At 42.3% G+C, this 21,760-nt stretch overlaps 1 protein-coding gene across 2 annotated transcripts in view; it reads left to right on the forward strand.

Moving 5' to 3' along the window:
• Fbxo36 (F-box protein 36) overlaps positions 1-21,760 on the forward strand; it is a 71,963-nt gene that overhangs the window by 12,724 nt on the left and 37,479 nt on the right. The window contains exon 1 of one of the 2 annotated variants that reach the window (XM_048808699.1): positions 8,424-10,744. The exons of the other annotated variant lie outside the window; for it this stretch is intronic. Within the exon in view, the coding sequence (XP_048664656.1) occupies positions 10,577-10,744 (168 nt within the window). The 5' untranslated portion in view covers positions 8,424-10,576. Of the gene's footprint in view, positions 1-8,423; positions 10,745-21,760 lie in introns of those variants that run through there. 2 annotated transcript variants of the gene reach the window in all.

The following is a 21,760-nucleotide window of genomic DNA, read 5'->3' on the forward strand; positions in this document are numbered from 1 at the left end:
TTCTTCTTTATTTTTTTTTTTTTTTTGGACATGGTGTTCCTAAGTTGCCCAGGTCTTATGGTTTCAATATTAGGTGTCCCCCAAAAGCTCATGTATGAGACAATACAAGAAAGTTTAGAGGTGAAGCAATTAGGTTCTGAGAGTCTTAACCTAATCAGTAAATTCATGCTGAAATAGGGAGTAACTAAATACTGGCTGTAGGCAGGTGGGGTGTGGCTGGAGGAGGCGGCCCCTGGAGGCATGCCTTTGGGGTTTATATTTTGTCCTTACTGAGCAGAGCTCTCTGTGCTTCCTGGTGCCCTGTTCCCAATGTCTCTTCTCTGCCACACTCTTCCATCATGATGTTCTGCCTCCTCTGGAGCCCCAAAGAATGGAGCTGGCCTTTTATGGACTTAGATCTCTGAAACTGGGAGCCCCAAAATAAACTTTTACTTTTCTAATTGTTCTTGTCAGGTCTTTTGGTCACAGCGGTGACTAAAAGCTGACTAAAACACAAGGCTGACCTTGAATTTGCCATCCTTCTGTCACAGCCTCCCAAGTCCCTGAGGGTTCTGGTTTCAATATGAGGTGTCCCCCAAAAGCCATGTGTGAGACAAAGCAAGAAGGTTTAGAGATGAAATGATTGAGTTATAAGAGGCGTCACCCAGTCAGTAAAATAACCCCTGCCAGGGATTAACTGAGTGCTAACTGCAGGCAGGTAGGGTGTGGAGAGAGGAGACCACTGGGGCAAGCCTCTGGGGTACTATTTGGTAAATTGAGCTTAGACTTTCTCTGCTCCCTGGTGTGGTGTCCTGAGCCACTTCCCTTCACCACACTCTCTCGCCAGGATATTCTGCCTCACCTTGAGCCCCGAGGATGGAGCCAGCTGAAAATGGACTGAGACCTCTGAAACCGTGAGCCCCCAGATAAACTTTTCCTTCTTAAAATTATTCTTGTCAGGTCTTTTAGTCATAGCAGTGACATAGCTCACTAAAACAGGGATTACAGGTGTGTACCACCATGCCCATCTCCATCCTGAATACTTTTTAGTCAGGATCATTCTTATTTGGGATAAACAATAAAAGAAACTGGAAATGGGAAGATGAAAAGTAAAACACAATTAGAAATCTTGCAGTGGAACCCCACAGAAATAAGGTTCTTGCTGGGTGCACTGACATATGTCTGTAATCCCTGCAAATCAGGAGGCTAAGGCAGGAGGATCATAAATTCAAGGATAGTAGCTGCAATTTAGTGAGAGCTTGCCTCAAAATAAAAAATAAAAATGCTGGGGCTGCTGGGTATGGTGGTGTGCACCTGTAATCCTAGCGGCTCAAGAGGCTGAGATAGGAGAATCAAGAGTTCAAGGCCAGCCTCTGTAACAGCGAGGCACTAAGCAACTCAGTGAGACCCTGTCTCTAAATAAAATGCAAAATTGGGCTGGGGATGTGGCTCAGTGGTTAAGTGCCCTAAGTTCAATCCCCCGGTACCAAAAAACTTTAAAAAAAAAGGCTGGGGGTGTAGCTTTTCCCCATAAGAATGTCACCCAGTGTCATCTCTGTCCTTCATTCATCCTTTACTTCTGCCACTCTCCACTAGGCTCATCCTTTCCCTGATCTTTGCTTGGCTATCCTGATTTGCCTTTTTCATTGCCAGGAAGCCGCTTAGCATGGCCTTTTTCAGGGATGAGTTTGAGGAGAAAATGTAGGAAATAACAGGACAAATAAAAGTTATGCCCAATTCTTCTTAAAATCCAGTGACTTGATTATAAAACATGGAGTCATAAAAGTAAGAATAAATGAATGTTTGGATGTCTCTTGACACGATCTGGAACAGGCTAAGAGATGCTAAGAAGAGACTGATAGGGGAGCGAGGATTTCTTTTCTAGCAAACAGACATGATGAATGGAAGTTAGCTTTGATTAATGGAAAGTGTGAGGACTGAAGGCTCAAGAGCTACAGCCTCTGTTCAGCTCACACCCGTCATGAGTCCAGCTGTTAGCACAGTGCTGAGCACAGTGTGAGTCAGTAAGTGGATGCTGAATTGGTAAATATTGGTCCTGTTTGTTGGAATATTTTGAAAGAAATGTCAAAAGCAAGGAAGTGGGTCAGGAAAGATCATATGTGGGATGTGACTACAGGATCTGAGTCTTTAAAAAATGGAATAGATGTTTTCCAAGGAAAGGAGGGTATAGAAGGATCAATTCTAAGCAGAAGTCCTTTAAGCCATCACTGAATTCTGTGGTGATGGAAGTAGGCAACGTGCTGAAATGTGGGGCACAGTCCGGTGCTAGTGTGAGATATGCTGAAGAGGTGGCTGGGGTCACACGGGGCCTTGCACACCACCCCAGGATTTCGGCCATGGAGAATACAGAAAGATGACGCCCACATCAGCAGCTTAGCAAGAGGTCTTAGCTGCTGTGTGAGGCTAGGCCAGCTGGTTCAAGTTTGAAGACAGTCTTCTTAAAAAGATTTTGCCACAATCCTCTGGAGAACCATGGAGATGAAAAGAATGTCAAGTGATGTAAAGAAAGTGAAATTAGTAGAAATTGGTTGTGATTCACATTTTGTGATGACATGTGCACGTTCTTTTTTTCTTTTGGGGAGGAACTATACATCAATACTGGTATCATAAGATACGCAAATTATTTGAGGATAGGCTAAATATTTTTCCTTGTAAGTGATGAAATGCATTTAAAATAATATGGGGTGTTTGCCTGCGGATAAAAGTGTTGTAAATTCATGGGAGAGGATTTTCTCCTGTAAGGTGGCCACAGGGGTGTTAATTGGTACTGCCTTCTGTGGCAGAAACCATTAGTAGCCCCCACTATCTAATTTTCCTTTTCTATACTTGAAAGATCACCCAACTTTTGGCTGAACACATGGAATTCAGAGTATACAAACAAAGCAACTGCTTTTTCAGCCTCCATTGAAGCTTCATTTAGTCACATGACTAAATTCCAGTCAATAGGGTGTCAGTGGAGGTGGTGAGTGTGACCTCCCAAAGGCATTTTTGAAAGTTGGATCCTTATTTGTACCTTTCTCCTTGCTGTCTGGAATGCAAACGCAATGACTAGGACTTGGGTATCCATCACACCATAAAGAGGAAGCCCAAAGCCAGGCATGGTTAAGTACTGCTATAATCCAGTGACTGGGGAGGCTGAGGCAGGAGGATTGCAAGTTTAAGGCCAGCCTCTGCAATTTAGCAAGACTCTTTCTCAAAATAAAAATAAAATGGCTGGGCTGGGGCTGGGGCTCAGTAGTAGAGCTTTCTTGTAGCAGGCATGAGGCACTGGGTTCGATCCTCAGCACCACATAAAAATAAAATAATAAAATATTGTGCCCACCTATAACTAAAAAATAAATATTTAAATAAAATTGAAAAAAAAAAAAAAAAAAAAAAAAATGNAAATATCAATGTTTACCACAGATACACTACAAATGTCAGGAAAAAGAAATTGAAGGACAGAGCAAGTTAGAAATGCAAACTCTACCCAACAAAGCACTGTGGTTGCTGCTGTCTTAAAAAGGCAAGGAGAACCAGTAAGCAATAAGAGAAAGCATTTAATAATAATGAAAGGGATCAATCCATCAAGAAAACACAAAACATTTACTTAATAATATAACTTCAAAATACATAGAGAAAAATTTCACAGAATTAAAAGAATTAACAAATTCATGATCACATTTTGGTGGTTTTAACATACCTCTTAGTATTTGATAGAACAAGCTAAAAAAACATCAATAAGAAAGACCATCTGAAAATGAAATTAACAAAATTGACCTAGTTGATGCACACAGAAAAACACTGTAACTAATAATTGCAAGATACATATTCAGGAGCACATTCAACATTTAGAAAAGAGCCATATAATGGGCCATTAAGCAAAACTTGAAACATTTCTAAAGTTTAAAATCATACAGAATACAGTTACTAATCACAATGAAATTAAACTAGAAATCTGTAACAAAAAGATACATTAAAAAATCACAGGTTGAAATTAAGCAATGGACTTCTAAATAAACTATAGAATAAAAGTGTTTTGGGGGCTGCAGGTATAGCTCAGTGGTAGAGTGCTTTCCTAGAATGTGCTAGGCTCTGGGTTTGATCCCCAGCACAACAAAAATAAGCAAAAAAAAAAAAAAAAAAAGATGGGCTCTGAAGATGTGAAAGGAAGAACCAACTCAGACTCATTTTCACCAACCATACTTTGACAACACAGGTCACTTCAGTGATCTGAAACAGTTATGTGGGGTTTTTCCCCCACAGATGGCTCAGATCCCACCAGTTGAGGGCTCAATTCCCATGACCGCCTGCCTCCTGCACTTTAGATGCCTGTTACAAGCCCCAGGTTGTCTTACCTGGGCCTCTGACCAGCCAACTCCTTGAGTTCTGTTAATTTGCTATAGGGGACTCAGGGTAATACATTTGCCAGTTTATTTTATGCTTTGGTCCTGGGGATTGAACCCAGGGGCTTTACCATTGAGTCACATCCCCAGCCCTTTTAAATTTTGTTTTAATTTTGAGACAGGGTCTCACTAAGTTGCTAGGGCTTCACTAATTTGCTGAGGCTGGATTTGAACTTGCAATCCTCCTGCCTCCACCTCTTGAGTCTTGGAATACCAGTTTATTTATTTATTTTTTTTATCTTTTTAAACTTTTTATTTATTTATTTATTTATTTATTTTGTGTGTGGAGGGGTGGCTACTAGGGATTGAACTCAGGAGCAATTTACCACTGAGCTACATCCCTAGCCCTTTTAATTTTTTATTTTGAGACAGAGTCTCACTAAGTTGTTGAAAGCCTAAGTTGCTGAGGCTGGCCTTTTACTTGAGATCCTCCTGTCTCAGCCTCCTGAGTTGTTACCTTTGAAAAGATACAGATGAGCCAGGCACAGTGGCACAAGCCTGTGATCTCAGAGACAAAGGAGGCTGAGGTAGAAGGATCTCAAGTCTGAGGCCAGCCTTAGTAATTTAGTGTGACCCTCAGCAATTTAGCTAGTCCATGTCTCAATATTTAAAATTAGAAGAATGAAGATGCAGCTCAGTGGTAAAGCAGGCCTGGGTTCAATCCTCAGTACTAAAGTAAATAAAGTATAGGGATGAAGAGATGCCTAAGGCAAGGTACCGGGGAGCGGTGTGGGGCTTCCCTATCCTGGACCTACGACCTGCCAAGAAGCTCCAAGTGTTCAGCCATTCAGTAGTGCTCTGCCTGCTGTGCTTTTGAGTGTTAAGAAAATTCCATTACCTTAGCATGACTGAAGATGGACAACTGTGTAGAAATGTGATGGACACCAAGGGTGTAATCTAACCTAGAGGGGCCAGGGCAGATTCTTCTTGGCCACTCTTCCTTCTTCCTGGATAGGAGACAGGACTCCTTGCAACATGAGAGTCTTTGGAACAACTGTCAGACAAGGTAAATCAGATAATTTTAAAATTCTTATTACTTTGGAGCTGAGGATCAGACCCTGGGCCTCCTGCATACCAACCAGGTGCTCCACTGAACTCCTTCCCCAGTCCCAAGATCAGAGAATTCTTTACTGCCAGCTGCAAGACAGAAAGCTGGGGACTACTTACCATTTCTATGTAGGGAAGAGGAAGTCGATTTTCCATGGCCAGCCTTGGAGAAGCAATTATGAGCCCCAGGAATCACAGACGACAACCTAAGAATATTATCATAATATCACAGGCCTTGACCACAAAGTAACTCTAGGCAGTTTTTCCCCCTACCCCTACTTATGGTCATTTATTGTTTTTCATGTATATGTAGGTATTTTTAAGGTTTGACCTATTTTTTATTACAAAAATCTTCATGAAGAAATGAGATGGACTGGGCACTGTGGCTTACATCTGTAATCCCTGCTCAGGAGGTGGAGGCAGAAGGACCACAACTTCAAGGCCAGCACGGGCAACTTTGTAAGACCCTGTCTCAATAGGCTGGTCACGTAGCTCAGAGCTTGTCTTGTATTTATGAGGTTCAGGGTTCAATCCCCAGGAACACCAAAAAAAAAAGAAAAAAGAAAAGAAAAGAAATAAAAAGAGATAAGCTGCATTTACACAATTCATAGTAATTCAATGGAAATCTAGTTGTAGGACACAGAGATAAGGCTACTTACTCAAGTCTGTTTACTTAGAGATCTGTTTACCCCAGTACTTCCAGGTTTTAAAATTCTATAATAGTATGTCATCCCCCTGTGTTACATGAGGGATTGCCTGCTAGTTGGTTAGAAATCTGAAGCCCAACCTGCAACATTTTTAGCCCTTTTGTGGAACTTAATCTTCCTCTTTTATGGCTATTTAAGCAGCTCTGCATGATAATTTCTTCACTTTTATCACACTGGTTTTCTCAGCACCTGTCCTCACTTAGCATTTCAGGAAAGGAGAAAAGCAATGGGCAAGGGTTATTTGGCCCATTAGTGTAGCTCCTTGTCTGCTTGGAAAACAGATGTGACTGAATTAGTCTTCATTTTTTTAAATGTAATTAATACAATTAAAAATGATTAAAAAACTAAATTTCACTTAGAAAATAATCTTTACTCATTCTCAGAAAAAAAAACAGTTCTTTAAATTTTTTTTTTAAAGAGAGAGAGAATTTTATATTAATTTTTTAGTTTTTGGCGGACACAACATCTTTGTTTTGTATGTGGTGCTGAGGATTGAACCCGGGCCGCACGCATGCCAGGCGAGCGCACTACCACTTGAGCCACATCCCCAGCCCAGAAAAAAACACTTCTATGGTAACTTTATAACAAAAATTTCTCAGTCATTCCAATTTTTTTTTCTTTTGGAATTTTAGGGTAAATGTATACATAAATGCATGATTATGACTATTTTTAAAAGGATTTTATAATTTTATGTACAAAGAACTAGCATGGTCTCTTTCATTGAGAGGCAGTCTTGGCCACTCCATTCAAGGAAATTACTTATTCCAACTTAAGGAAGCCTATATCCTCATACTGGCTGGACCACAGACCCACAGGTCATACTGGTGGAGGCTGTTTTTCCAGATCAGACCACACCAGATTGAGCGAGCTCAGAGTGAGAACCCTGGAGGAAGCTGGCAGGCCAGAGGCTGAGGCAGGAGGATCTCAAGTTCCAGGCTGGCCTGGGCATTGTAGCCAGGTTGTGTCTCAAAGTAAAAAGGTCTAGGGTTGTAACTCAGTGGTAAAGCACCCCTGGATTTGATCCTCAGTACTGCAAAGATAAAAATGAAACACTAAGAAAAATGGCTTTGGAGGCTTTCTGATGACAGAAAGTTAAGCAAATAGTTTTGATTTGGGGGGCTCCATGCCCACTGGGTAAAGCTCTTCGTACATACCAATGAGCTTAGGTGGAGTGTGAGATATTGAAGTCCCTACTGGATGTAAAAAAGGGATTCTAAGCCTTTCCCATACCTACTGGGGATTGAACCCTCAGGTTCCCCACCAATGAGTCCCAGCCCCAGCCCTTTTTATTTTTTATTTTCAGACAGGGTCTTGCTGAGTTTACCAGCCTGGCCTTGAGTTTATGATCTTCATGCCTCAGTCCCAGAGTGAACCACTGCACTGTTGGCCAGGAATCCTTAGAGAGCAGGACCTTGAAAAACTGGGAACCTGCCAGGCATGGTGACTCACACCTGTAATCCCAGGACTTCGGGAGCCTGAGGCAGGAGGTTTGCAAATTCAAGGCCAGCCTTGTAACCAAAAGCTCGATCCTCATTGCCAATCCAATAATGAAGACAAGGTCTTGAGAAAAAGGAAAATGTTTTATTGCTTTGCTAGCAAAGGAAAAACACAGAGGACTCCTGTCACAGAGGCTGTGATTCTGCCTATCAGCAGGAACAGGGGTCTTCTAATGAGGTGATTCAGAGAAAACGAGATTAGGGAGGAGAGATCAGGAAGGACATCAAGGAAAAGAAGATCAGGGAGAAGAAGCTTGGGAAAAAGGAACATGTAAGTTTCAAAGCCACAAGGAATACAGTCAAGTCTCAGTAAGTTAGGGAGGTCTTCCACTTAAGGAAACTCTGTCTCAAAACAAAAAATAAAGTGGGCTGGGGATGTGGCTCAGTGGTTAAGTGCCCTTGAGTTCAATTCCCAATACAAAAAAAAAAGAAAACCTGGGAATAGATCCCAAAAGAACCCAGAAAATGAAAGTGTCAAATGTCGAGAAGGACTGCGGATGTGGCTCAGCTATAGAGCTCTTGCCTAGCACGTGCAAGGCCCAGGGTTCAATCCCCAGCACCATGCAAAAAATTGAAATAAAAAATAATGCTGCAGAGAAGTAAAATAAAGATGAGTATGAGCTGGTGGCCCACACATGTAATCCCAGTGGCTCTGAGGCTGAGGCAGGTGTATAGCAAGTTTAAAGCCAGCCTCAGCAATTTAGCAAGGCCCTAAGCAACTCAGTGAGACCCTAACTCTAAACAAAAGATTTTGTTAAAAGGGCAGGGGTGGGGGTTGGGGATGTGGTTCAGTGGTTAAGCGCTCCACATACAATCTCCCATACCAAAAAAAAAAAGAGAGAGAGAGATGGGTGTGACCATAAAGCTGGGAGGAATCAGAGAAGTCTGAGTGTGTTTAAGACCAAGGGGAAGAGCCAATGAACTGAAGAAGACAAAATGGGAGAAGTGTTACCGAAAGCTTTGTCCTTGTCCCCAATGCCAATCCAATAACAAGGACACAGTTTTGAGAAAAGGGAAAAAGGAGGTTTATTGTTTTGCTAGCAGAGGAGAAACACAGGGGACTCCTGTCCCAAAGGCTGTGATTCTGCCCATCAGCAGGAACAGAAGGCTTTTAAACAGGTGATTCAAAGGCTACATTCCACATGTTCTCTGTTGGACGTGTAATTCACTTGTTAATCTGGGAGATAGTCACTTATGTCCGACTATTGGCGGACACAACATCTTTGTTTTGTATGTGGTGCTGAGGATCGAACCCGGGCCACACACATGCCAGGCTAGCTCACTACCACTTAAGCCATATCCCCAGCCCCCCCAGCTCTTCTTTTAAGGAAACTTAGTGAAGGGCAGGCGTGGGAGGGTATGCAGGGTTGATATCAGGTGGTCTCAGGACTGTTCAAGGTGGTTATTCTCAGGATCCTTAGGCTACAGGTCTTCATTATCTGAACCATAGATAACACTGGGAAGTCCCTGAGATTATGGGGGTTTCTCAAAATATTGTGTCTCTCTTTACTTAGTCTGTTTGTAGGGTGGGGTTAATTATCAGTGCATAATTTACAGATTTCCCAGAAACTTTGGAAGTGACAGGGCTGAGAGAGAGACTGACTTAGAGACTTACAGGCCTAGAAAAGGATGTGGAAATTCTGAATTACAATTTTATTTCCTTGTCCTTCCTTTATGTCTCCTTTCTACTTATTTTCATTTCTTCTGTTCTGCCTCAGTATAAGTGGAGTAGCTTGAGTTTTGGTGTTAGATCTAAATTAGAATCTCGTTAGCTGTGTGACCTTGTTCAGTGAAACTCACCCTCTGAACCTCACTTTCCTGAACTATGAGTCACTAATATATGAATGAGGTTTACATTCATTCATATAATTGGCTTTTATGGCAGATGTTGGGACATGCAGAGATAAATAAGACAGTTGCCCTCTCCAGGAGTGCTTTTGTATTTTTCTTCTCCCCAGTACTGGGTATTGAACTCAGTTATAAAGGCACTGAGCTCTATCCTGATCCCTGTTTATTTATTTTTGTTGATGCGGGAATTTGAACTCAGAGTCTCTATGATGTTACCACAGAGCCATTTTCCCACCCCACCCCTATTTTTTGTTTAGAGACAGGGTCTCACTAAATTGTGCAGGCTGGACTTGAACTGGACATCCTCCTGCCTCAGCCTCCCCAGATGGTGATTATAAATACGTTGATGTTTTCTTCAATTATTTATTTATTTATTTATTTTTGTGGTTCTGGGGGGTGGAACCCAGGGCTCACATGTTGGTGTTTTACAAGGACTTTGGCAGCAGCTATATGAAGGACAACTTCCAGGAGGTTGAATCAATGGGTGGAGAGAACAGAAAACCTTTGTAGCTGTCCAAGGGGAAGAGATTTAAGGTCCTTAATCAGAGCTGGGCACCAGTGGTACATGCCTATAATCCCAGAAACTCAGGGAGGCTGAAGCAGGAGGATCTCAAGTTTCAAGCCAGCTGACAATTTAATGAGACCCTGTCTCAAAATCAAAAATAAAAAGGACTTAGGATGTAGCTCAGTGGTAGAGTGACTGAGTTTGATCCCCAGTACCACAGTACTGAAGAGAGAGAGAGAGAGAGAGAGAGAAGGGGTGGATTCAAAGGGGACTTAGGAGTTGAACTCATTGGTGACTGAAGGTTTCTGTCTTGGGTGATTGGGTGATTGAATAACACTGAGATAAGGATGATAAGGAAGAGAATCAGGCAGGGCTTGGGTGATAAAGTGAGTTCTTGGCATGCACCAGGCTCTGGGACCCCAACACCAACAACAACAAAAAAATAGTGGGGCACATTGGTGTTTGCCTGTAACCCCAGTGACTCCAGAAACTGAGCCAAGAGGATAGCAAGTTCAAGGCCAGCCGGCCCAACTTAGTGAGACCCGGCATCATAATAAAAAATAAAAAGGGCTGGAGTGTAGCTTGGTGATGGAGCACCTCTGCATCCAATCCCCGGCACCAGCCAACCAGCCAATCAACCAAACCTACATGGTCTCTGCTACTGGACCGGGAGCTCCCCTGGGACTGTGCGTTTTTATTTTCTGCACTGCTGTCTCCCTGGCACCTAAAGCACTATGTGGCCTTGGTGGACACTCAGTAAGTACTGGTTGAATGAATGACTGTTTCCTGTTAAACCACTGAAGGGCTCTTGCTGACTAAGGCATAGTGGGGTCGGTGAAGCAGGGTGGAGCCGGGCCCAGCGAGCTGCAGAGGGACTGGGCGAGGGATTTGGGAAAATGCTTTTCACAGACCACACTTTGAAAAACTGGTCTCTGAAGAACAGGAGACGCTGGACAGCAGCCAACTGGAGGCAGTTTTACACCAATTTGCCTCAGGAGAAATAAAACTGGGCTTGTTGCTTCAGTACCACCGGGAGCCACCAAGAGCCACCTGAGGGAGCTAACATTAAAATTGCAGTCCAGGGACAGAAACAAGGGCTGAACCTGCAGTGAGGGATAGGTGGAGGTGTGGCGATGTCAGTAACGTGTGGATCGCGTGACCATGACTTTGTTGAATGCTTACACATGATTTTGCTTAATTCCAACTGAGCCTAAATAGAAAGGAACACGATTTTTTTTTCTCTCTTTTCCTTCTTCTTTTTTTTTTTTTTTTTTTTTTTTTTGTCCTGAGCTACGTCCACCACTGAGCTACGTCCCCAGTCCTTTTATTTTTTGAGACAGGTCTCACTAAGTTGCTGAGGCTGGCCTGGAACTTGAGATCCTCCTGCCTCAGCCTCCCAAGTCACTGAGATTACAGGCATGCACTACCACACCTGACTTAGAATTTACTCTTACATGTTGTGAATGGTAGGGGTTCAAATTATTTGTTGTGATGTATGGCTTATCTTGTCACCACTGTTCATTTATTTACTGTTGTTGTTTTCCCAGTGCCAGGGCTTGAACATTTCGCCACTGAGCAGTCTTTTTTTTTTTTTGCAGATGGGAACAATGCCTTTATTTTATTTATTTATGTGGTGCTGAAGATCAAACCCAGATCCCCCCACATGTGAGACAAGAGCTCTACCACTAGCCACAACCCCAATCCCCCAAAACTTTTTTTTTTAATATTTTTTAGAGGGCTGGGGATGTGGCTCAAGCAGTAGCGCGCTCGCCTGGCATGCGTGTGGCCCGGGTTCGATCCTCAGCACCACATACAAACAAAGATGTTGTGTCCGCCGAAAACTAAAAAATAAATATTAAAAAATTCTCACTCTCTCTCTTTAAAAAAAAAAAAAAGAATGATTATTTAAATAAATAAATAAATAAATAAATATTTTTTAGTTATTAATGGACCTTTATTTTATTTATTTATATGCAGTGCTGAGAACTGAACCCAGTGCCTCACCATGCTAGGCAAGCACTCAACCATGGCACTACAACCGCAGCTCCCCCACCGCCCTCCATCCTTTCTCGTTTTTAATTTGAGACATAGTCTTATTAAGTTGCCTAGCCTGGCCTCAAATCTGTGATCCTCCTGTCTCAGCCTCCTGAGTAGCTGGGAATGCAGGTGTGTGCCATCGTGCTGGTTTTGTTGGGTTTTATAACCCTCACATTATTTTTGGTATTTTGTGGTTTTGAACTATAGTAATGGGGTGTATTTTTCCCATATCCATTTCTAACTTACTGATATTATCAATATAATATGAATTAGTATATTAGGAATAAAGACTATGTATGTTACTTTTTTTGTGTGTGTGTGTGGTTTAACTCAGGGCCTTGCATGTGTTAGGAAAGGACTTTACCACTGAGCTACATACCTAGCCCCTTTTATTTTATTTTGAGACAGGTTCGTGCCAAGTTGCCCAGGCTGGCTTCTAACTTGTGATCAGGTGGGGGATGTTACTCCTAGGTAGAGTGCTTGCCCCACATGTTCAAGACCCTGAAAAATTTATTGAGCTACACTTTTGCTACAGGAAAAATTACCCTTTTCAGAGCCCATGAATTTGACAAACGTATCCCATCATTATAATCAAGATAATATAATATTTCCATTAATCTGAAAGTGCCCTCACGTCCCTTTGTGGTCAGTCTTCCCTCCTATCTGTCTTGGTATCCCTGACCTGATTTCTGTTTTATCTTTTTTTCAGTATACCCAAATGGAATCATATGGAAAACAGCCACTTTTTTGTTTTGTTTTGTTCTGTTTTTTTCTTTAGTGTTAGGAATTGAACTCGGGACCTCTAATATATTAGACAAGCACTCTATTACTGAGCCATACACCCAGCCCCCAGAACTTTCCTTTTACTTAACATAATGCTTGTTATGGATTAGATATGAGATGTCCCCCCAAACCTCACATGTGAGACAATGCAAGAAGGTTCAGAGGATAAATGATCAGGTTATAAGAGTCCTAACACAATCAGTGACTTAATCCCCTGATAGGCATTAACTGAGTGGTAGCTGAAGTGGAGGGTATAGCTGGAGGAAGTGGTTCCTTAGGGGCCTGGGCTTTGGGTATATATTTGTATCTGGCCAGTAGAGTCTCTCTCTGCTTACTGATCATGATGTGAGCTGCTTCCCTCCACCACACTCTTCCACCATGATGTTCAGCCTTACCTTGAACCCCAAGGAATGGAGACTGCTGTCTATGGATTAAAATCTCTGAAACCATGAGCCCTTAAATAAATCCTTCTTCGGTTACAGTTGTTCTGGATGGATCCTTTAGTCCCAGCAGTGGAAAAGCTTTTGAGGTTTAACCATGTTATTACATGCATCAGTGTCTCTTTCTTTCTTTTTTTGCAGTACTGGTATTGAACCCAGGGACTCTCTACCACTAAGTTGCACACCTTGACCTTGTTTTATATTTTGAGACAGGATCTCCCTAAGTTGCCCAGGCTGGTTTTGAACGTAGATCCTCCTGCCTTAGCCTCCCCAGGGGAATTTAAAGGAGTCCACTACCATGCCCTGCTAGTATTTCTTTTCATTGTTGAATAATTCATTATATGACTGTCCTATATCCATTTAATAATTGATGGATATTTTGGGTGTTTCAAATTTGGTGCTGTTATGAACAGAGCTGCTTTAAACATTTCTCTATAGGCTTCTGGAGATTTGGCTGTGCAAAGTTTTTGTATACTTATGCAGACAAATTTATCAATCTCTTATGGTTTTTAGATTTTGATACACAGAAAGGTAATAAAGGAATTTACTGTTTTTCCTTCTAGTACTTGTATGGTCTCATTTCTTCACATGCAGATCTTTGTTCTATTAGGCATGAGTCATGAATCAATTTTAGTTTTTCTAAAGGCCATATACTGATTCCCAAATCCTTTATAGCTAAATGGATATTCTTAATCTCACGTGAGGGCTGAGTGTGTAACTCGGTACTAGAGCATGTGTTTGGCATGCTGAAGGCCCCGAGTTCGATACCCAGTTAGGCCCTGGAGACATTCTCCCTCGTTTCAATCTATATTCACAAAAGTGTAACATAGTTGATTTTCTCAAGTGCTTCCAAAATCAAATGAGGCATAATTGCAAATCTAACAAAATCAAGTATTTTTAAAGCTGAAATAAAGTAAACTGAAAAATGTAGATCAAACTCTTTTAAATTTTTATTTGTACTGGGGATTTAACTCAGGGCTATTTAGCACTGAGCTACATTCCCAGTACTTTTTTAAAAATTATTTTTATATGTGTTTTTAGTTGTTGATGGATCTTTATTGTGTTTATTTATTTATAGGTGGTGCTCAGAATTGAACCCAGTACCTCACACATGCTAGGCAAACTCTACCACTGAGCTACAACCCAGCCCTCCCAGTACTTTTTTAAAATTATTTTTAATTTTGAGGCAGGGTGTGGTGATGCATCCAGTAACTCAGGAGACTGAGGCAGGAGGATCCCAGGTTCAAAGCCAACCTCAGCAACTTAGCAAGGCTATAAGCAACCTAGTGAGACCCTGTCTCAAAATAAAAAATAAAGAGGGCCTGGGATGTGGCTAAGTAGTTAAGCACTTGGGTTCAATCCCTAGTGCCAAAATAATAGAGATAATGATGATGATGATGATAATGATAATGATGATGATAATAATTTTGAGACAGGTTCTTGGTAAGTGGCTGAGCATCTCACCAAGTTATTAATGCTGGCCTCCAACTTGGGATCCTCCTGCCTCAGTTCTGAGTCCTGAGTTGCTAGGATGACAGGCATGCACCATAGTACCCAGCTTTTTTACACTTTTTTTTTTTTTAAGTATGAGTGTGTGTGTGTGTGTGTGTGTGTGTGTTGCTGGGGATTGAACTTAGGGCCTCACACATACTAGGCAAACACTCCTCCACAACACTACATCTGTACATCTGTAGCCCTCTTTTATACTTAAAAATTATATATGTATATATTCATTTATTTATATATACATATCTGTGTGTATATATATGTGTGTGTGTGTTTGTATATGTGTGTGTGTGTGTGTATTTTTTTTTTTTTAAACCCAGGGCCTTGTACATGGTAGTCAAGCACAGAGTTATATCCTTAGCCCTCTGTTTTTTTGAGGGAAGGTACTGGGGATGAATTCCGGGACACTGAGCCACATCCCCAACCCTATTTTGTATTTTAGTTAGAGACAGGGTCTCACCGAGTTGCTTAGCGCCTCACTGTTGCTAAGGTTAGCTTTGAATCCACGATTCTCCTGTCTCAGCCTCCCAAGCCACTGGGATTACAGGCATGCGCCACTGCGCTCAGCACATCTTTAATTAATTAATTATTTTTTGTATTGAGGATTGAATCACATCACTAACCCTTTTGTTTTTTATTTTGAGACAGGGTCTCAGTTGGTTGTTAGGGCCTTGCAAAATTGCTGAGGCTGACTTGAATTTTCAATCCTCCTGCCTCAACCTCCAGAGTCGCTGGGATTATAGGCATGTGCTAGTACACCTGGCTCACATAAATAAAGTTCAAAAAAATAAAATGACAGCTATAGTATTATTACTGCGCCAGAGGCCTGACTCTGGGAATCCAACGTATCAGGTCTGGCTACAAGCCCAAGAACCAAGCAGAAAAGGTAATGCTGAAAAAGCATGAAAGGAAATACTTTATTACCCTGCCCCCACACGCATGAAAGGAACTTCAACCAGGGAAGCTACCCTGAGAAAAGAGTGGGACTCGTCCTGTCCTCCATGGGCTGCCAATGACTGTGAGGTTGCATATACAGGGGAAGGAGGGCAAGCATTGGGGGTTTTCCTGGCTGAGGTTTAGTGCAGCTCTCTAAGCGGTGACCTTGATCAGGTGTGGTCTTGCTGTAGTTATCTCGGGTCTGTTCAGGCAAGGTCTGGTATGGATAAGAAAGTTGCTGGTGCCTGAGGGTTAGCTGAAGCTCATCCTAAGATGTTTATCTAGCAGATCTGTTTTTCCTGGAATCCAGGGTGACTCAGACTCAGAGCAAAGGAGACAGACGTAAAATGGAGGCAGAGATGCCAGGTCTTTAATCCTACTTTAAGCCACCCATCAGATATTTGCAGGAAAGAGTGAAAAGTCTAAGTCCTTGTTATTGGACTCGTATGGCATTTTAAACATCTTAAGACTATATATATATAGGCATGGTGGTGTGCACCTATAATTCTAGCTACTTGGGAGGCTGAGGCAGGAGAATCCCAGGTTTAGGCCAACCTTGGCAATTTAGTGAGATGCTGATACAGTGAGATGCTGTATCAAAGTAAAATTTTAAAAGGGGTGGGGGCATAGCTCAGTGGTGGAGCACTTGCCTAGCATGCTTGAGGCTCTGATTCCCATCCCCATTTCTGCAATCAATCAATCTATAAAAGAACTGTTATTTACTTTCCCTCTAATACCACCATAAATGACAATTACAGGGTTTTTCTAAAACAAACCTATAAAGACAAAGAAAATTGAGGAAGTAAAAAGGCAGTAAAATTCCAAGCCAGTCAACTGTGTGGCACACACAGTGTACTCCTAGCAACTCAGGAGGCCAAGGTAGGAGGATAACAAGGTCAAAGTCGGCTTCACAAGGTCAAAGTCAGCTTCAGCAATTTAGATCCTCCCTCAAATAAAATTTTAAGAGTCAGGAATTTAGTTCAACAGTGAAGTGCCTCTGAATTCAATCCCTAGTAACACACACACACACACACACACACACACACATTTGCAAGTCAGAATATAGATAGATCACTTAATGGTAGCTCTTTGAGCAGCTTTGAAAAAGCTAAAATTCATCCTAGGGGTTAGGAAGCTAAAAAGTGATAAGGTTTTTATTCCAGAACTTGTTTGCCTTAGAAAGGAGTGGAAATAGGTTTCTTTGAAAGTGAGAGTGAAGAGCTGGGCACAGTAATGCACATCTGTAATTCCAGTGGCTTGGGAGGCTAAGGCAGGGGGATCACAAGTTCTAGGCCAGCCTCAACAATTTAGCAAGTTTCTGTCCTGTCTCAATCAATCAATCAATCAATCAATAGAGCTGAGGATGTTGCTCAGTGATAGAGTCCCCTTGGGTTCAATCCCCCGGCCCCCCGCAAAAAAAAAAACAAAAACAACAACAAAAAAAAAAACAATAAAGAAGAGGCTGAAACTGTAGCAACATCTGGACATCTGAAAAGCACACACATTTGTTAGAACCACCATCTGCTTTATTCCTTCCCTCCCAGGTACAAGGAACAGTTGCTGTCCACCTACAGAGAACTGGAAGTTTGGTCTCTGGAAGAATCTGCTAGAGAAACTGTTAGGACCCTGGGCAGCTAAGGACACAGACTCAACGATTAAAAAAAAATGGTAGAGGAGCCCAGTGCAGTGGAGCATGTCTGAAATCCCAGTGGCTTGGGAGACTGAGACAGGAGGACTGCAAATTCAAATCCAGCCTCAGCAACTTAGGCCCTAAGCACCTCTGTGAGATCCTGTCTCTAAATAAAATATTAAAAAGTCTGGGGATGCTGCTCAGAGGTTAAGCACCCCTGGGTTCAATCCCCATACCAAAAAACAATTTTAATGACAAAGTGTTGGTAAAGATGGCGCCCGGAGTGCTTCTCTTCCGGGAGCGCAGGTCCATGATGCACTGAATGGCGCGCCAACCGTCACCTCCAATCCCTGTGAATGGCGCGAACTTGGGGCTGGGGATGTGGCTCAAGCGGTAGCGCGCTCGCCTGGCATACGTGCGGCCCCGGTTCGATCCTCAGCACCACATACAAACAAAGATGTTGTGTCCGCCAAATACTAAAAAATAAATATTAAAATTCTCTCTCTCTCCCTCTCCCTCACTCTTTCTTTAAAAAAAAAAAAAAGTATGGCGCGAACTTTGAATGGCGCACCTCCAATCCCTGAAGTGGCCCGAACTCTCGGCCAACGAAGAAGTAACAGCCCACTCGCCCTGCTCCTCCTCTTCCTGCGTTGAGCCCATAAATTTCTTTCTTTTTTTTTTTTTGAGCCCATAAATTTCAACACCCTGTTCGCGCTCGCTCTCTCTCTCTTCTCCCCTTCTCTTCTGCCGCTGGCTGCCACAGTCCCGCTAATAAAATCTCAGACAGGTAAATGGTTGTTTCAGCTTGTTGAGTTTACGGAGCTTTTCTGCCGTTCCTACACAAGGGATTAAATTAAATTCTGTATACTGTACTAGGAGACTCATTTTGACTTCCCATTGGATCCCAGGAAGCTCTAGGCCACTAGACTTCCAGGCATTAAACTGGAAGATTCTACTCTGGGAAGTCAGACCAGCGCAAGAGATTTCAAGGTATAACCTCAACCTATAAAAATGGCCTTAGTGATCTTTGAAAATGGTTTGCTACTCTCTTGACTCACAAAACCCCACAAAATCATGCAAATGAAGAGGTTCAAATCTTCATCTTCACTTTAGGAACATCCATGAAACTGCCTGGGCCAACAAGAGTATGCATATCCCAAAGGCCACCAAGTAGCTGAAAGAGATCACTTTAAAGAAGCAGCCAGTGCCATCTGGCATTACAGTGGTGGAGTTGTTTGGTGTGTCCAGGCCAAACAATGGAGCTGGACACAGTCTGTAGTGTAGCCCAAAGAGTGCTGAATTTTTGCTGCACTTGCTTAAAAATACCAAAAGTAATGCTGAACTTAAGAGTTTAAATGTAGATTCTCTGGCTCCTGAGCATATCCAGGTGAACAAGGCACCCAGGATGTACCACTGTACTTACAGAGCTCATGGTTAGATCACTCTGGGGCGATCCCCAATGAAAAGGAACCACCAGAAGAGGAAGTTCCACAAAAGAAAAAGATATCCCCCAAGAAAATAAAGAATCAAAAACTTATGGCACAGGAATAAATTCAACGTAAAATAAATGCAAATAAAAGTGATATTTTGAAAGATATTAATGGGATCCTCAAGGCCAGAACCCCAGTAGATCTCCCTGTACTGAGTCCTTCTGATACTGCTGGTAATCCGTGACAAGTCCTGCTTCCCCGTATGTTGAAGTTTGAACAAGAGAGAAGCACGCCGATGCAAGCATATAAAGCAGGGTTTATATAAAAAGGGGCAACATAGACTTCTCCCAGGAGGAGGAGGGGGCCATAGCTGGTATCCTGGTATCCCAAGAAGCGAGGTGTTCTGCCCTTTTTATATGTCCTAGGCTTCCTTTGTTCTCCTGCCTTTTCCCCCTTATCTTTCTCCTTCCTGCAGGTATGGCTAGGCCCAGGAATGCTCCATGAGAGGGCTCAAAGGTGGAAACAGGTGGGCTGAAGGGGGAAGGGCAGGAAGGAGCAGCCAAGGACACATCAACAACCTTATAGCTCCCTGTAGAGAGGGGCAGTTCCTGGGACAGGTTACCTTGGCAACAGGTTAGAGCAGGGGCAGGTTCTAGATAAGGGTGGAGGAAGGGCTCTGAAGGAATTAACATTTTAATCTCTTAGGGGACAGTCTCCAAGTTCGGAGACTCACTCAAAATTGGCCTCCTCTTTCAGACCCGACTTGATTTACCTATCTATACTGACTGCCTGTCTAATTCTGGCTTCACTTCCTCTGACAAGTCCTGCTTAGATGCCCATTGCCCATTAGTTTCATAGTTCCCCAATCCTAAGTACAAGTGAACAGCTAAGAATCAGCAGGTTTTAGAGGAAAGTCAAAACAAATCAACAACAAATACATTAAGTGAAATCTTGGAGAAAACAAAGATTATGTATACAAGCAATGTAAAATACTAGTAATATTCTCAAAGGGATTAGAAGAGATATTGCATTCACGAAACAAGAATAGCACATAATAAAAAAGTAACACTGAAAATTAAAAAGAGCTCTTAGAAAATAAGAATATGATAGAAAAAAATGAAATTTTTTTCAATAGAAGGGTTGGAAAACAGAATTGAGAAAAATCTCCTGAGAGAGAGAGAGAGAGATAGGTAGGTACAATATGGGGAAAAGAAGAGAAAATTAGAGAATTAGACCAAGAGATCCATTATTTGTAGAGAGAGTGGCCAGGGGAGGGGAGCAGTTCTAGAAAACAGTTACACCCCCTCCAAAAAAAAAAAAAAAAGCCTAGGCATAAAGTATATATCCTGGAATAAAAGCTCTCACATGTTGTTATGGTTTGGATATGAAGTATCCCCCCAAAGCTTCTGTGTTAATCTAGGAATGCTGAGATGATTGGATTGTGAGAGCTGTAACCTCATGTGTCCATCCTAGTTTGAATGAACTGACTGGGTGGTAACTGGGTGGGGAGTGGCTGGAGGAGGTGGGTCACTGGGGATGTGCCCTGGAAGGGTTCATCTTCCCTGTGGCCCCTTCCTTCCCTCCCCTTCTCTACTTCCTGTCTCCCAGGAGGAGAGCAGTGTTCCTCCACACACCCTTCCACCAGAGTGTTCTTCCCAGAGCAATGGAGTAGGCCCACCATGAATGGAAACTCTGAGACTATGAGCCAAAACAAACATTTTATCTTTTAAAAGTTAATCTTATCTAGTATTTTAGTCACAGTGAAGAAAAACTGACTAACATCTGTTAAATCAAAAACTAAAGTGACCCAGAGAGAGATCTCTGGAACAAGGGTTTTTTGAGCTGTTAGAGATGCTAGTCCTGAGAATGGATTCCCAAGCCAGCAGCTGCATAGCCAGGAGCAGATGGAAAATGTCTACCAGATCCGGGAAGCTGGAATATTTTAACATAAAAATTTGGAAAGAAGAAAGCATAAATCATCTTCATTGAACCTACATTGGCTATAGATCAGAGGGGTAGGACACCAGGAAGCACACAGTGTCTGGGACAGGAGGGGTCCATACAGAAAAGAGCTTGATGCTTCTGGGTGTTGGTTCTACAGTAGAAGCAAGATGTCACCTTGATGGGTGACCTGTTCAACCTACATGCTCTCAGTTTAAAATGAACTCCTCTTATCTCTTCCTTGCCTTCATCCTCTGGCCTTTAACTAAATGTAGGACAACCAAGAATTTTTATCACACTAAATGTCCTGTATAATGATGATACCAATATATCAAAGTAGGTATATTCAGAATATAGACACTTTATAGGTTATTTTCTGGGGAAAATTTATTACAAAACCACTGTTAACTGACAGAAGATGATTAAGAACTTAAAAGAAGTAAAGAGGTAAGAGTCCAGAAGTAGGGGCTGCGGTTGTGGCTCAGTGGTAGAGCACTCGCCTAGCACATGCGAGGCACTGGGTTCGATTGTCAGTACTACATAAACATACATAAATAAAATAAAGGCATTCTGTCCAACTACAGTTAAAATATATACATTTTTTAAAAAAGAGAGACCAGAAGTAGCAGCTGCAAAAAAAAAAAAATTATTACCTGTAAGCTGGAGGAGAATAGACCATAAAGAACATAAGAACTAGGAAAGCCGCTTCCCCTCCCTCCTACACTGAAGTTCAGCCTTCTTTGGAGAAGGCATAGCTACCACAGGAACAGCAGTGTGTCTGTCGCATGATGAAGGCAAGAAACTTAGACTCAGATGAGAGTCAGAGCTGAGCTATGGAAATAACAGCCCGTGAGGAGACCCTGCCCCGAGGACTCAGCTGGAACTTGTGTGCGCTGGCCACGGAGCTCCATCCTAAGTAACAGTAATGAAGAACTAGAACCCCAGAGGGAATACAGACATGTTCAGATCAGAATTTACCTGCTAAGCTGGGTGCAGTGGTACAAGCCTATAATCCCAGTGACCTGGGAGGCTGAGTTTGGGGATTTGAAAGTTGGAGGCCAGCCTGGAC

Source organism: Marmota marmota, unplaced genomic scaffold (assembly GCF_001458135.2).
Source record: "Marmota marmota marmota unplaced genomic scaffold, marMar, whole genome shotgun sequence".
Taxonomy (NCBI): domain Eukaryota; kingdom Metazoa; phylum Chordata; class Mammalia; order Rodentia; family Sciuridae; genus Marmota; species Marmota marmota.